The 16,850-nt window shown below is 38.6% G+C and overlaps 1 protein-coding gene across 2 annotated transcripts in view; it reads right to left on the bottom strand.

Annotated features, from left to right (window-relative positions):
- Positions 1 to 3,830: 3,830 nt before the first annotated feature.
- GRAMD4 (GRAM domain containing 4) overlaps positions 3,831 to 16,850 on the bottom strand; it is a 75,653-nt gene continuing 62,633 nt past the window's right edge. For both annotated transcript variants that reach the window (XM_015628985.1, XM_015628984.3), the window contains exons 14-19: positions 15,533 to 15,687; positions 11,676 to 11,823; positions 11,115 to 11,208; positions 9,949 to 10,033; positions 8,264 to 8,332; positions 3,831 to 7,723 (exon numbers count right to left, since the gene is read on the bottom strand). In XM_015628985.1, coding sequence (XP_015484471.1) covers positions 7,622 to 7,723; positions 8,264 to 8,332; positions 9,949 to 10,033; positions 11,115 to 11,208; positions 11,676 to 11,823; positions 15,533 to 15,687 — 653 coding nt within the window. In that variant the 3' untranslated portion in view covers positions 3,831 to 7,621. The remainder of the gene's footprint in view (positions 7,724 to 8,263; positions 8,333 to 9,948; positions 10,034 to 11,114; positions 11,209 to 11,675; positions 11,824 to 15,532; positions 15,688 to 16,850) is intronic.

Raw genomic sequence — 16,850 nt, 5'->3', positions numbered from 1 at the left:
TAAAATTACTCAAACATTAGAAATAAATCTTAAGCAGGAGTTAGTAGAGCAGCAAGTTCACGATGTTTGCCGTGGTTTAGATGATTTCCTTTTGTGTTTATTTTCCTGAAAAGTCATCAAATACAACTGGTATTTGCCACGCAGTGACCTTGCATCATGACCACTAGGTCATACTTGAAAATAGCTCTATTAGAGCAATACAGTAAATCTACATTTTTCATATAGACATTCTTGATACACTTTTTGGCATATTTAAATGAAGAGTATCAACATATTTATACAGCTTTGAAGACAGGATCTCCCCTTTTCCCAAAAGCCCTCCTGAACCCTGCTCAGCCACAGATGGTGAGGAACACCCACAGCCATCACAAAGTCCAGTTTTGGACTCAAAGCTGCTGCTCCCTCATATTCCATCTGTCTTCCCTTCACCATTTTGGTCCTGCATCACATAGGTAAAGTTCAGGGCTTAGCTGTGCTTTGCTTTCCTTGGAAGGTCCCAGAGCCACTATGTTGCACAAGGATTTGAGCACAGACACAGCTGCCACCACTCCATGAGCTGTACAGTCAGGGTTGCTCATTTTGGTAAGTCATAGGGTTCAACACACCATGAGAGCAATGTGAAGCTCCCTCAATGAGCAGGAAAGGGCTTTCTAAGGCATCTCCTGTGCCAGGTGAGTGCTGGGAGTAGTGACGACATCCTCTGTAGCTTTGGAAACTTCCTAGAGCATGACCACTAACCAACACAAATAACACACTTCCTGCAAGCATCTAAAGAGCAGGGTACTGCAAGAAAAACACACTTGAAACACAGGAAAGCCTTGCATTGAGAGTAAAGAAAGGTATATATATGTATACATACTTCACAAAAAATGTGTAATGGAGGTTGCTGTTAGCTCACACTCAAATACCCATCATCAGATTTCCCCAAATAACATCTAGAAGATTTAATCTTCTTTTCTTTTTTTTTTTTTTTCTTGGCAAAGAGCTTCTTTTGGATCCAAATACTTTTTGTACAGATCCCATTTCTATATTTTTGTACAGATCCCATCAAGTATATAACTTGCATGATATTCTAGATGATATAATTAGAATCAACTCATGACTCTTATTCCTGTTGTGTGGCTGGTTAATATTTGTGACAGGCCAATGACATTTCTGGTCAGGGGCAACATTTTTTCACAAAGCAAAACCAACACTGAATACAGTTGCTTTGTTTACAGACTATGCTAGGAGTCCTTCCCAAATACTTATCTGACATAAACAACCCACGGAGATGATTTTCAGAAATTCTGACTTAGCTGATGCCTTAACTTTTAGCTTTTGTATTTTTCATATTCTTTGCTGCCTAGGTGTGTAGTTTTGTGCTTTATTTTAAGTGTTAGTGAGCTCCCTTCACAGAGTAGGAAGACAAAACAATTCCTTTTTTAGCTTGATATCAAGGACAATCACTACAAGTTTCAGGCCCAAAAGCATAAACAATGATGGACTGAAGACAGAAAACAAGGGTGGGACTTCATAACCTGAAGCTGTAACTGGACAATTAACCCAAATATGCAGATGGACCAAAACTTATAAAAATGTGAGACCTCACGCCCAGTTGTCCATTTTGTGACCATTTTGGGTCCATCTTGGGTGTAGCCCCAGCCAGCCTCTTATACTGCCCAAAGTGCATCCTTTAAGGCCTTTCAATAAATACCTACTTTATTCTTAACTCTGTCTAGCCTCTGTTCTAGGTCAGCCTTCTCAAGGCATCATAGCCATGACAAGTTAAAACCTGTGTTCAAGAGACTGGCATGGAGATGCCTCAGCTAACAGCTCAGGCTCAAACATCCCTTCCCAAACACCATTTTGCAGCAGGCAAAATCATCTACATCTGCATTTGCTCCTCTGCAGATTCATATTTTGCTCAACAAAGGCATGCACCAGTGAAACTGGCTTTGTCAAGAAGAGATTGCTCACTTTAAAGAGCTCACTCAACAAGTTCAAGAAACATCTTCTTTCCCAGTCATGTAGATGATCAGCAGCAAAGACATGACAAATTAGCTTGAGAAAATGGAAGCCACTGAGTAATCCAAACAGCAGATACAGCAATTTAGCTCCAATTTATACAAAATGGAAGATCTAAGAGGTGAAGGCAGCTTTAGTGAACTTGTGACATGTTCATCAGGACACAGTCCATCAGTATCTCTAAATAATCAGGACTGAAATGACAGTGTTGATTTTCTGAGAGGAAGAAAACTGGTACAATGCTAAAGAAAAACAATGGTCAGAGGAACCAGTGGAAAAGTTCTCAATTCAAAACTGTCAGAGACAGCAAAGGAGAAATTTGGGAAATTTAAGAATGAAAAAAAGAGCAACTTTTATCTATATTTGGTATTCAATTGGGAAGCAGTGAAAAAGGAAAGCTGAAGGAGATCATTATCCATATGCAACTAACTTCCATGGAGAATACAAAAGCAGAAATTTTGCCTAAAGCACATCTCAACTAGGCTGTGCAGCTTTGAACTGCCCTTTACCATTAATCCAGGACTGCACAAGGCCATGCCTTGCTCAAGTGCACTAAGGCACTGTGTGTGGGTGACACTACAGCTGGAAAGCCTCCCTTCAGCAGTAGGAATTGGAGTTACAGGGACAGCAGGTGAACAGCTCATTCAACACAATTCTGTGCTATTCATGGGCTGCTAAAGTGACCTTGACATAGGCAAGCACTGTTTTTGGGAAGACCACATCCCTTCCCCACACACCATGGAGTCTATAGCCAAAGCCAGACTTCCAGGCTCCACGTTTTCATTCAACAAGGCTTCAGGCAGGTGGGATTGAATCCAACCTCTCTGAGTACTGCTGCAGGTGCAACTCATCTTGTACAAATATTTAACAAAAAACACATTAAAGCAGTACAAGAGGGAAGTTAAGTATTCTCTGAACAAGTTAAGTATTGTCAGAACACTTAAATACCAGCATAAAACACCATTAAATCACCAGCTGCACTGCTGCCACCAGGAGAAAACTAAATATTGAAATAAGGAAAGCAGCACGCATTCCCGTGTGGAGGATCTGTCCCAGACTGATCCATTTCAGCTGAGCCAAACAGAAAGGAGCACTGTAGAGACAAACAAACGGGTCTGGGTTAGATGAGCAGGCAGCTCAGTTCCAGGATTACATTCCTACGGGCAGACAAGGGGCTGAGAATGCTGCGGAAGCGAGCACAGGGCAGAGGAACAGCGGGACAGCTTCCCTGGAACACAGCAGCAATGAGGGAGCCTGGCCATGCACCCCCAGCAGGGGAACAGTGACACACAGGCACACCTGGTGTGACCAGAGAGCTGAGGTGACACGGGGGCTGCACAACAGCTGCTCCTGATTAGGGAATGCTGCTGCTGGGCACATCTCCCACACACCCTGGGGATGGAGAAGAGACCTGAGCTCCTTATCCTGACCTGCAGTGCCCACCTGCAGCACTGGTGTGGAGCTCTGGCTGACAGCACTTTGTACTCCTCCCAATAGTCTTGTGCCATCCATGTCCTCCTGCAGCGGCATCTTAGAAATCACTGCTTGCTTTTTTTGTGCATTAAATTAACCATGTAATGACAAAGTGACTGATGTACTCACAGAAAAGACCTAACCAAAATCACACATACACTCTCCAATAAAGTAATGGAATTATTCAAAATGAAATTCAAGTTCCTTGGGCTTCAGAAGCAATGACACCCACCCACTTCCCCCCAGACATGGACCTGTGGCTGTGAATCTGCCAGAAAGCACTAACTCACTTCATTCCAAGAAATCAGCTGTAGTTTTGATAGATAAATAATTGAAGTTTGCAAGAAGCATTAGCACAAAGCATTTTTAGGTTTATTTAAATAAAAATTATAATTTATACAAGACTTTTTAAACAAACAAGATTTTCTTAAAAAACGTACAGGGCAAATAATTTCATTATTTCAATTATTCATACAGTATAAGTCTTCTGTCAAACAAAAGTTACACTGATAATGAATTATTTACAATTTCAAAATATAGACTCAAACTTCAGACATAAAAATTTTAACATCCATTATATTTCAATGATTAGTAGAAATTAAACATCTGCCAAAATGTACAGAGTTCAATAAAAACTACCAATGTTTTCAAACAGGTTTCAGTAGCCAAAAAACAGGTACATCCTTTCATCTCTTCACAGTCGGGTAAAACTCCTTTTCTCTTTGTCTGCAGAATGAGGGTAGAGTTTTGCTGCTGGCATCCTGTGTGATGTTGCTACCAATAAATAGCTTGTTTCACTCAATCTTGCCTCACAAAAGCTACAGTGCACAGAAAGGCATGATTTCATATTTCAGCTTGTTTTGCTTTTGAATTTAAATGGTCAGTGATAAAGAATTAGTCAGTTTTCATCTCCCTTTTTTTATTGTCTTTAAAAGGGACTCAAACTAACCAAGGAACTTCTAAAGAAGTTAAATCCAATTACGCGTGAATGATCCGGACATCCACAGACATGAACAGAATTGCAAATATAAACAGCAACCAGACAGAATGACAAGGACATCACTTTCAGCTATTTAGAAGCACTTTACATTAAGTGTTCCGACCCAGCCTGTTTCTCAAGTGCACCAGGCTGTACTGCAAAACTAAGTAGTAGATTGGAATTTCAGGTGAGAGCTTCAGGGTAATTAAACAAGTCAAGTATACATTCACTCACTGCCCATCCCCTCCTGCCCTCCAGACCTGAGAGGGTGCAGCAGGTGAAAAAGTGTGAGTAAACACACTTCAGTGTTACCTTCAGTCTCTGAAGTCATGGACACCGTGGGAGCAGCTGTGCAGCAGGGAAACCGGACAACCCAATGTAAAGTGAAATTTGCAAAATATGTACACAGATGTCTGTCAATTATATTACAACTCTATTAAAAAAAAAAAAAAAATCCAGTCTGTTTTCTCTACATTAGAACCAATGTTGCATTGCAGTTTGCACTAGGTTTGCTGCTTTAAGGATTGCTAACTTTAAAGTTCACACTGTTAAAGTGTGGATTCATTTCAAACTTCAGCACATTAGATTTTATAAGACATTTCTAATTTCTTTGTTCAGAAAATAAATTTTAAGATTATATTGTACACGAGGCATTTCAGTCTGGGAAAAGGATAATGATATATTTTCTCCCTCTCCAAAGCCTGGGTATGGGTTAATTGTCCTGGCACCATCAGTATAGATCCTATAGCTCCTGCAGGAACCAGAATCTAGGACAACCCTGTACACGAGGGTCAACCAGTGAAGGGTGGGAGGCGGAGGAGGTAATAAGTGCAAGTCAACTGATTTCCTACTGAAACTGCTGTTATGATCAGAGTGAAGGTATAAATTACACTTGAAAAAATGATACAAAAATAAGAAAAAGAGCATGCTCTCTGTAAAAAATATAGTTTTCTGTTTCTTCAAAAAAAAAAAAAAGGATAACCTTAAAACACACCCAAGGGATTTTTCTCTTAAGACAAAATGAATGAATCTGATTAAGATTTATATAACATTAAGCCATTTTAATGCCTATTTCTTAGCCACACTTGCTATTCAAGGAAGATTCTAGAAAGAAAAGCCAAATTGTAATATGTAGCAATTACAAAAAAGATATTTACTGATTTTAAAGTAGTTTTGATGAAAAAGATTTAAGATCAAGGTTTTTTTACTTAAACATATAACCTGAACGTGTAAAGTTATGAAACCATAAACTGTCAACCTACATCCACTTTAAACAGTGGCAAAATGGACTTCCCACCAGCTTCACTTAGATTTGAAGTTTCCAGGCCCTGAGTTACAGCATACCAAAGGTGGTGTTTGAAATACACCCATTTTTCAGGTCATGTACAGACATGCTCAAGTGCTACTCTAAAGTGAGAACTTGAAAATTGCATTTTAGCCATTACAGTGGTTTCTCCCCTGTTCTTGCTTACATTTCCACCCAGGGCACACCCCATTAGTGTTTCACTTTACAATACTCAACCAAATTATGGTATTCAACAATACTTCTTCATATAAAATTTGTTTTACATTCTCATATCCTACACCTCTTCACAGCCAGACTAAAATAAAGTTTGTACAGTTTGACCTCCACCTTCTTCATTCCTCCTGCATTTACTGACACACTTCAGTTTAAAACTGTGCTAACAGTTAAACACCATTTGGTGTTTGCTACCCCTCTCCCTCCTTCATTTTACCCCTTTCCTTACAAAGAAAGGAAATTCCTGTTTAAAAAACAGAGGAAAAAAACCCCATGGTATTAAGTTCCATTTTTACATAAGAACTGGCATCTCCATTGCTTTTTTTAGGGCTGTTCATATAATGTCTGGAGACATCCATACTACTTGAGTCAAAAGACAATAGCAAAGGAAAAGACACTCTGGAAGGCTTGGCATAACTCCTACTGTGCTTTCATGAAAATGCAAATAAAATTCTAAACCTCTCAGATGGGTGCTATTATATAGAGTATAAAAGCTTTCTAATATTAAAGACAAAGGTCAATATGTGCTTTGCTGCTAGACAGGCCTGAGAGAGTTTAGAGGAGTGCAGCCTTCCTGTTTTACCTGGCAGTTGGGCTTATTTGTTACTAAAATTTAATTCTGCAAGGGGGAAGACAGAAGCACACCAATGCTCCTCAAATTATGCTCTGAGAGAAACTAGTGCTTTCAGTTGCTGTATTATAGGATTTTTTTATCACAAGTTAACTCAAGAGCCAAATTAAAAAAGGTCACATCCGAATAAAACTTAATCATTCCAACCTCCCCAGCACAAAAAGCCTTCAAGTCTGTAATGCATTAACATACAAACACCTTGTACATGCAACATGTACAACAGCTGAGCCCTTCTAGGACAAGTACCTATAGAAATAGAATTCTAAGATGCCTAACATTTTAGGAACAATATTTTGGTGCCCTCTTTTATAAAAAGTATCTGCCTGCCTTCCTTCCTCTTACTTTGGTTAATGAGGAAAGGAAGATATAGTTACAAACTTTCTCCTCCAATTCACTGTACAAGTAATTTAAACATCTCTATGCAGGAAAAAGTGAAGTTAACCAAACCAGTAAAACATCCTTCTGCAATTAAAAAATTAGCAAGGAGGAGTTATTTTAAATGCAGTTGTACATATGGAAATACTAAGAAGCTAATACTTCCTTGATGTTGCCATCAGTTTTAATAAAGGACACAAGTAAAAACTCCAAGCTGAAGAAGGAGGCTTCTGCAATTATCATTCTCACATCTCAGGGAAAAACAACTAAGATAAAGGGATAAATGTATCCCTAGTGACATCAGTGGAGATAAAGGGATCAATCTATTACAAAGTCAGGTCTCCGAGCATCTTTCCAGCTTTTAATGTCAGTAAATAAACATTAAAAGTGCTTAATGTGCAAGGCTAATAGTGATGATAGCACTTTCACTGTTTTCATTTGGTTTTTTGTCTTTTTTTTACAAAAACCTTAAAAACAAACATGAAGGCATATATAAAATACACTTGGTTTATGTAACAGATAGAATATAAACCACCAGACAAGAAAAATTATTGCAAAATAGATGAGGATGTTCATTTTTTTTCACTACCAAGTCATACAATAAGAAAGTTTCCTTTAACTCTTCCAGGATAAGACACTAGCTTTCACTGCTGGGTGATGCAGATGTTATTTTCACATATTGGTTGAAAATTGTCTCAAAAGCTTCATCTCTGTGTACCATGGCACCAAACACCAAAGGCTAAATAAAAGAAAAAAACCACATCATGTCAGTCCACAAAGAAAAAGAATTTCCTCTAGGTATATTTTTGTCAAGTCACTAGGAACAGATTAATTATACTACAAATGCACTGATAAAGACAAAATATTCCTTTTCTCTATTACATCCTTCAGTATGTTGTGTATTTTCCTTAAAAACTTCATCTGAGGGTCAGGCCCTCCCACCTCAAAGCCTCCCCGCCTATGGATACTCTCAAGCCAACAGCTTTTTGTTCTGGACTGCATAGCAGACTGCATGCTCCTGATGTAGGATGCTGGGGAAAATCTTTCTGAGTGTTAAGAGTAAAGCACTTCAGAGGCAGTAGAACAAGCTGAATATTTAATTCATTAAAATTCTGAAGACAAACATACTGAATAATAGACAAGTGATTTTTTTTTTAAATGAAAAAAAGCCAGCCACTGGCATAAGGGGATAAAAAAGCCTTTATGCTGGTGCTAACCAGAGGAGGAAAAGAAGGGTAAGAAATCCAACACAGCAATACAGATACAGCAAGCTACTTACTTTCTGTGTAGATGGTGTTGATACAGCAATACCCATCCCTGATCCTGGGAGAACAGAGAGCACTTTATACTAAAAAACAAAACACAAAGACTTAAGATATCTTCTGTACTGAACAACTGCAAAAGATGCTGCAGAGGTTACACAATTTATCACTGGCATTTCCTCCCAGCCACAACAAAAAGACCTTAAAAACCAGGATGAAGCCATCTGCCATTCTCTGGAGCCTCATTCTCCTGGACTCGCTGGGTACAGTCTCACTCAGACAGCCAGGACTGTTCTCTCCACTTCCTCCCAGAGCTGCAGCAATGCCCAACCTGCAGGAACCAGCCCAGCCCCAAAGAGAGCATCAGTCCTGCTCCGGCACTCGGGATCTGACCCTGCCGTGCCGCGGGCAGCTGCAGGCTGTGAGATGCACTTGTGAGATCGGCCTGTGGGCATCACCCAGAACTCCCCTACAGGTGACATCCATCCACACTTCAGAGGAACAGCAAACAGACCAGAAAAGGCTGCTTTTTCAACATTAGATAGAAAACAGACTCATTGCATCATTAAGGTTGAAAAAGAGCTTCCACCTTTGACCAAACACCACCCCATCAACTAAACCATAGCACCCAGTGTCACACATGGACTGCTTGCTTGATTATTTAGAAAGTCCATAAAGATAAAAAGGAATACAGTTGGCTGAACTTGGGAGTATTCACAGGGAGGAAGAGACATTCCAGTCAGAGCTGGGTCTCCCACCTCCAAATAAAACCAAGCGCAGTACATTTTTATGCTTGGCTGCATGATCCCTGTCTCATCTTCATTAAAAACACTACACAGATGCAAAAGAAACTTTATGGCAGTAAAGGCCTCCTGAACAACAAACCAGCATTACTTGAAGTATGATGTTTGAAATCCATTAATATGAATTATTAATTCCACTAGGAATGTTCAATTTGAGCGTAAGCTGTCTGCTTTATAGACATGTCATAGAAATAGAAGGAATTAATTTGAAAATCTGGAGGTATTTATGCAGTAGTAAACACCAGGCTGAGGTGTTTCTTTGCTCAAGATGATTTATCTGTGATACAGGATACAGCAGAAATCAGGGGTGTCTGTGCTCAAGATGAGGACAAGTTCAGAAAGGGTAACAAAAAGTGATGTTAAAGGCCATAGAGAGTGAGAAAGGCATCAGTAAAGCCTTTAGTAACCACAGGCTGATAAACCTCAATCAGAGGAAGGACAACATTGCCCTTGCTATGCTTCCAACCTTCCACTTCTTGCTCTTACTGATAGGTCCCCACTAGATGAAACTCCAGCCCACCCGTCTCTGGCTGTTCTCATGATCTACCTTTCTCCACTGACCACAATCCTGCCTCCCTCTGAGTCACCTACTTTTGAGATGGTGCATCTATCAATATCCAACCCAAACTGAAGTTAGCAATACACAATTCCTGCTATCAACAGACCTCCTTAAGGAGTGTAAGGGGTTAGTAAACTGGTTTGTCTTCATGCTCATAGCAAGTTTGCTTGTGCTGAGTCCAAAAAAGCAGTTCTAGGGAACATTCATAATCAAAGAACTACACTTCACTTATACAAATAATGGTATGCTTTTTCAAGATAACAAAAGCACAAATGCAACACATGACTAGCTGAACAGAAAAGCAGTTTTCTCCCCTATTTACACCACCAACCAGACATACCTTCTGGATATCTGTTATGTCTGACAGCTTTATAACTTTATTTCTTTTTGATGAGCCGGATTTTGAGCTTTCAAAGCACAAGTAACTGGAAACAATAAAAGAAAATGCTCATTTTGATACAGTGCTTTAAAATAAATTTCTCAAATATTCTCTTGTCTCTTCTGAAGTTGGAAATTTCACAGGTTAAAATAACTTCCAAAATAAAAGAAAGACATTCAGTTCAGTTATGGCTTCTAATTTAGCACAAACATTTAAAAATTCTAGCAACTAGCTGGTGTGTCTGAAAGCCCAGAACATACAATATGCATACACACACAAAAATTCTTGTATTTATATTACTGCACTGAATGGTCAAACCTGACAAGCATTTTAAAGACACACAAGGGACATATATCCTTAAACAGTTGAATACCAAATCTCAAAAGGCTTATACATCTTTCACTATCCTAAAAGAAGATTAATGAGAAACACTGTGTTAGTTTCATGTTACAGTGCTCCAGACAAAAGCTCAGATTTCTAAACACTGGAGAGTGGCCTCCATCACTAGGTGACACTGCATACAGATGAGCTTTATTTCCTTTCATTACACTCCAAAGGAACTTCAGTGCAAGACCCAAACAGTAATGACCACAGTTATTCAGTCCTGGGAGGCTGGGAGGTAAGGAAATAAAAAAAAACCAAACAAACAACCACTCACCCATAAAAATTTGAAACCAATGCTTAATTTTCAGTTTTCCTCTTTTTTGCTGTCATTTCAAGGAAGCCTATACATTAGCTTGCTAAAAAAAAACCCTAAACTGAGAATATCTGTCAAAAAGCTGTTGGTCACAATTTTTGAAGTATACTTAGGTTTTAGGTTTCTTTTCTAGTATCTATAAGTTAGTATGTTATCCACATCAAGAACTGCAGCTACTAACAACTGTCTATTTAGAGCTATTTTGCATTCCTATGCAAGTCTTTCCAAGGCAAAATCTCATCTGCTAAATGATTAGTATAGCCACACATCAGGTTCAGCTCTCCCTCTCCTATGATGCTTCCTTGATGTTGCAAAGCACCTTGAAATGGCATTTTTGCTTCAAATCACTCTTAAAAGATCCTTTTTAGATTCAAAGACTTTAATGTCTTGAATTTCCCTCCTAGGAAATGTGTGAAGTGCAATGACTCACTTTTCTGTGACATAGAGAACTCCGTTCCTGATGTAGTCTGTAGGCATCTTCCGATCTCTGTTAATCAAGCAACAGCGCCAGCCATTTTCACACACTGAAAAAGTCATAACAAGAAATCTTGCTTTAAGAAAAAGAAAGAGAGACTGGCACTATCCCCAACAGTCTCCTTATACAATAGAAAACACTGAATATTAAAATTTAGATACCTTAAACTAAAAGTGCTTACAAAGAAAAGCCTATATCAGGTGTTCTAGACATCATAACATCTGTTTTAACACTCATTTTGAAAAAAACACAAAATAAAAACCACCCACACAATTATTCCCTTAACTTGACTGTTGGATTTGCATAACTACAAAAGGCACACCAGGCTGTGCACTCTTTCAAAGAGCTGCAAGGATATGGAATGAAAGAGACCATCTCCATTCATCCTAATTTAAAGCAAGATTTTTAAATCAAAAGCTTACACCTACACAGTGCAGAGAAAAGGAATTCAACTTTAAACTGTCCCTGGCTTTTTACAGAATATTCTACTAATGTATCCTTCCTGTGGCATCATACCTGGCAAAGGACGTTCATTCTCAGACAGGTTAAAAACTTCATGGAAATTTCCTCTCTTGGTGGTATGAAAACGACTTGTGTCTTCATCTTTGCTTATTCCAGTTGGGGCACTTGAGCCCATGTAACTCCTGGAGGCTGTTGTTTGAAGCTGCAGAAAAAGAAACACAATTCCAAAATCTGAGCAGCAACATTCAAGCTACAATCTCAAAAATCATTTCGCTAACTATTCTTTTGGAAAAAAAAAAAATCTATAATGCAATAATTTTCATTAACTACTTACATAAATTTACTACTTCACTATGCTGCTGCTGCTAGAGCACAGCCTCTAAGGCTGAACATAACCTTTCAAAGTGCTGCCCTTTGATGGACACACTTTGCTGAGGTGAAGCACTTGGTGCTAAATGCACCTATCTTAAAATACCATTTTTCTACAGTAAAGGCTATGTCTCATTAGATACAGCTAAGTCTCTGCAAACAGCTCCAATGATTGTAACTAGTGGGACTACTAACAGACAATATATTATCAGCACTTGGCTTGTCTTCAAGAGATAAACAAAGTATTACTGCACAAAAGAAGTTTAGAAAGAAAAAAGAGAAAAAAAAAAAAAGCCACACAGAGCTGCATAAGCTCATTATGAATACAAATGCTGAAAATGAAAGGAAGTTTTCCACGCTATGATCCATACCTTTTCATGCCCTGACAGCTAGCAGGAAAAGAAACAAACAACACAAATGTGACAGTGACAAAAGAAAAGAAAGTGAAATCTATTTAACAGTATAATACACAGAATAAAACATGAACCGAGTGGCACTGCATGATCTTGCTCACAAACCAAGACACTACACACAATGAATGCAATTAAAAAAGTTATGAGTGGTTAGAGCACACCAGTTCAATTTATTCAGATTGCATCAGAACCATTGATCTTTCCTGTGCTTTGAAGTTGCACTTTTGAGAGTGTTGACACATAAAACAAAATCTGAATGGTTGTCAGCATCCCTGGGAGGGAAAAAAGGTAGTAGAGAGCTCCTGAAACTGAAGTACTGGAGTAAAATCTACTTTTAAACAGAGCTCCTTAAGCACTGGAGACTGCCCTGGCAACAAGCCTTGCTTCTGGAAGGACAGCAGGCAGGTTCTCTTGGAAAGCTCTCCTGCACTTTCATTTTCATCTTGGTGGGGCACCACGTGATTCCAAAAGCAGGCACTGGCAGCTCTGCTCCTAGCCCTACCATGCACTGCAGCTCAGCAGGAGACAAATTGACAACGTGGAAGCTCAGGACTAAGCTCTTCTCCTGTAGAGGCCCAATGCTTCTGAAGGCAAACCAGCCTTCAGCTGCTTGTTTAGTTACTTTGCACTAAATTGGCAGCACTCAACACTTCAGAGGATTTAAGAAAAGGAATCCAAAGCAATGAAAACATGTGAACTGCAACTGCTAACTAGAAAGCAGACTGACAAAACAAGCACGGCAGAGGGCATTTGCCATTTGTCTATTCAGGGTACCTCGAAGACAATGATGCCTCAGGGGAAAAAAAATAAAGTTAGTTAATACGGAAAGCAAATTGCTGATGGTAACTAATATTGCCTCACTTGTGTGGTGCTGAGTCCCTGGGACCAAGGAAAATAATAGCTTATTCAACAATCTGTGTGCAACTAAAGATGAAAAGAATTTTCTGAAGGCCTTCTTAGACAAGCTATTTGGCTGCACATGCTCACCATCAGGTGAAGTGCCATGGTCTAAATCATAAAAATGATCAGAGCAAGAGGTCTAATGCTTTTTGTACTGGAATAAGGACTATTTCTGCTCTCTGCTACACTGCTTCCTACCTACTTGCTATATAAAGAGATTTAAAAAAATGGAGTTTAAATTTCAGTACCATTACCCATCTGGTGGCTGAAAATGTAAGTAGTTCTGCCCTCACTTCTAGTCCTGCCTAACCCATGCAAATGTTTCCTCTTACCACTCGGGCTTGAGACACCCAATGGCCAATTACTAAGAGAAGAGCATTTTAATAAACCTTAAATCTAACTGGAAGTGGTTGGATTTGTAATGGTGGATGAGTCCTGATTGTCTAAAATCATCACCAACAACCTGGAGGTAAGGTATTCCTTTTCACTTGATCTGTCATCAGCTTTTGACTTACAACCTTTATCTACCAGATACTGTTGTTAAGACTGTTCTCTAAGGACACAAGGTCAGAGTGGTGATACAGGCAATTAATATTGCATTGTGTCTAAGTTTACTCTGTCTTGTATGCTGTTTAATGATAGAAGCCAAAGCAAATGCACACATGCTGGCACTACATGCTTTTGGGCTCTGCCTTTTCTATGAAAAAAATGAAAAACTCTCTTTGGTTTTTACCTTTTGGTACAAAAATCTATTTTTCATACTATGAGGTCTGCAGAAGTCTCTCAAGAGGTAAGAAAGTTTCTCTAAAATTACTGAGATCAAGTTAATGTTCTCAAAGACATTTGGAAGCAGGTAATGCAGTCCTGTACATCCTTTCCAGGAAGGGAAACCAAGGCCATTGAGCCAGGCCTGGTAGTACAAAAACCCTGTCTCTACTTGCAGAACTAAAGCCATGAAGAAAAGCCAAAAGGAATAATTACTCTCTAAGTTTATGGACTCAAGTTCAGCAATTCAGAATCTTCCCACCTCTAAGGCAGATTAGAGAGACAAGCAAGATGATGTCACAACTACCACAGTATGTGAAGGATAACCTGTAAGTGTGAGAAGCACAGAAGCTTTTAAGATCATCTTCTGGAACCAATAGAAATACAGGCCATGGATGGCTTCATCCAAGTGTTTATTAACCCATCTCATTCCATGGAAAACAGGAACAGAAGACTCACTTTCTGTAAATAGACTGTCCTTGTCTACTTCCTTCTTAAACACTCACTTGTGCTGCAGTTATTTTACCACCCTCTGCTCCACCAGCCCCCAAGCCCCAGATTTCTTCTTAACAATGAGGGTTCATGTGCTTATCCCTTTTGCTCTCCAGTTGTATAGTCAGGCTGAATCACTGCTCTACTGTGCCTTTCAGACAGCACTCAGAAACTCCACGAATGCAATTAGATATTGTGCTAAGGCATTAAGCAAATGCTAAAATGGGATTAGATTCAAGATCTACTACAACTACTTTAATTTTTAAACTAATAAAAATTGACAAATCCAGGCATATGGAAAATCCTGACTCAGTTACCATGTCAGGCCCCAAAACAATTTACCAAGATGCACAAAATGAAATACTTTGAGATTTAACTGTGACACTTTAACAAAAAGAAAATGTACTGTTGAGAGTACAAACATGAAGTCATTTATCACCACTATACTAAAAGGTCACCTAATACAAATCACCATGAAACAATGTCTAAATATGTAAACTACCCTTGTTAATTATCATCCTACTAGTAAGCTGCATATTATACTCAAGCCTTTATCTATTTTTTAATTGTATTTCAATTTACCTAAGTATATGAATTTCCACTGAAAAAGAATGCCTAACAATAGAGAAAGTGGATACAAAAAGACTGTATTTGACAACAGAATTACACAGAATGTATGTTAAAGAAATTGGTATGAATATGTATGGTGTTATATTTGTGTGTTTAGCTTCATGATTCACAGTGTATCTATACAAACATACACATTTTTGATAACTGATTCCTTTCATACAAGAAACAGAATCCATAGAAGAACTGTGGATCTTGAAAATAATAAAAAAAATGCAATTAACTAACATAGATTGTAAGGATTTAACCATCTCTTTAATGTGCTCTGAAGAAAAGGAAAAGGGAGAAAGGGATCTGATTTTCAGAGGCAGAGAACACAGGGACAAAAAGATTCATTACCCTTACCCGTCTTGACACTGTAGCATTAGATCTTTCTTTGAGCTGAGGATCTGTCAGGAGGCTTATCCAGATGATATAAGGAGTATCATACTTAGCTCTTAGTCTGGGGCATCGTTTGAAGATAAAATCAATAAGGAAAAACTTGATTCCAGCATAGAGTCCTGAAAAAAAGGTCACTTCAGTTTGAATGCTTAAGAGGCATTAAGAACATCACTGTTTTGATCATATTTTTGAAAGCTCACAAATGAAACCGAATTCTGTACGTTTAGTCACAGTGTTAAAACCATTCTCCTGTGTTTACTATTTTACTCTTCTTTCCTTCCCATCCTCAGTTCTTTTAAACATTTACATAGCCACTATTATGCAGAAGAACATTTGAATAATTCAAACATATGTTCCTTATTACCAGAAGCATTCTGAAAACATGACAGACTACCAAAACCAAAAACACACCAGACCATTCAACTATGCAGCTCCTGCAAGAATTTTAATGGCAACAGAGGGCTCTCACGTACTACATAAAACTCTGTCTCCCAGTCCCAACTCTAATCTTATACAAGTTATTTCATTGCATTCTGCCACTCAAAATGGGCTTAAAATACCCTCTCAAAACTTTATTGAGTGCAATCCAGATCTCCCAAGAGTCAGAGTAAAACAATTACTCCTCACATGTCTAAATTCAACTGCTGTGTAAAGCAAACCTACATTTATGTTCAAGCTAACCAAATTTGAAGTTCAGTGCTATGGTAGTTTGGCAAGTGCCACTAAAAGTAACACTCATTTGATTATATCATTACTTCAATGAAAAAAAATTGAAGTTCTTGGTTCACAGTACAGGGCTTCATACCTCAGCAAAAACAGTCTCATGATGTAGTGAGAACCCTTTTCTCAATTCCCTCTTGAGACTGAGTTTCTGTAACAGACCCACAGTAGTCTGTTCACGTTGTCCAGTACATTGTCCAAGTTTTACCAGGAATCCCACTTACTCTTTTTTTTCCTACATTGTCACTTTCGTGTCTCCTGTGTCATGCCACTTATTTCATTTACACGGATGTATGAGCAAAAAACCCTCAACATACAGGATTTTCTAGAAGTCTTACAGCTGACAGTCTGAGAAGTTCTGCTAACAGCTCCTCATAGATTTCTCCTCCTCAAGATAAGCAAAAGCATTATCCAGTCTTTTTGTATTATACACTGAGATGGTTTTCAAAATGGTCATGACAAATGATGCTAAGCACAATGGAAATACTTTTAAAACATTGCATGATTTATTAATGCAGGTTTTCTCTCTTAAACTCTAAAATTCTCCCTCTAAAGATCATGT

This window comes from Parus major, chromosome 1A (assembly GCF_001522545.3).
Source record: "Parus major isolate Abel chromosome 1A, Parus_major1.1, whole genome shotgun sequence".
Lineage (NCBI taxonomy): Eukaryota > Metazoa > Chordata > Aves > Passeriformes > Paridae > Parus > Parus major.
Note: the sequence above shows the minus strand (reverse complement) of the source record. Positions and strands in the feature narration are given on the sequence as shown.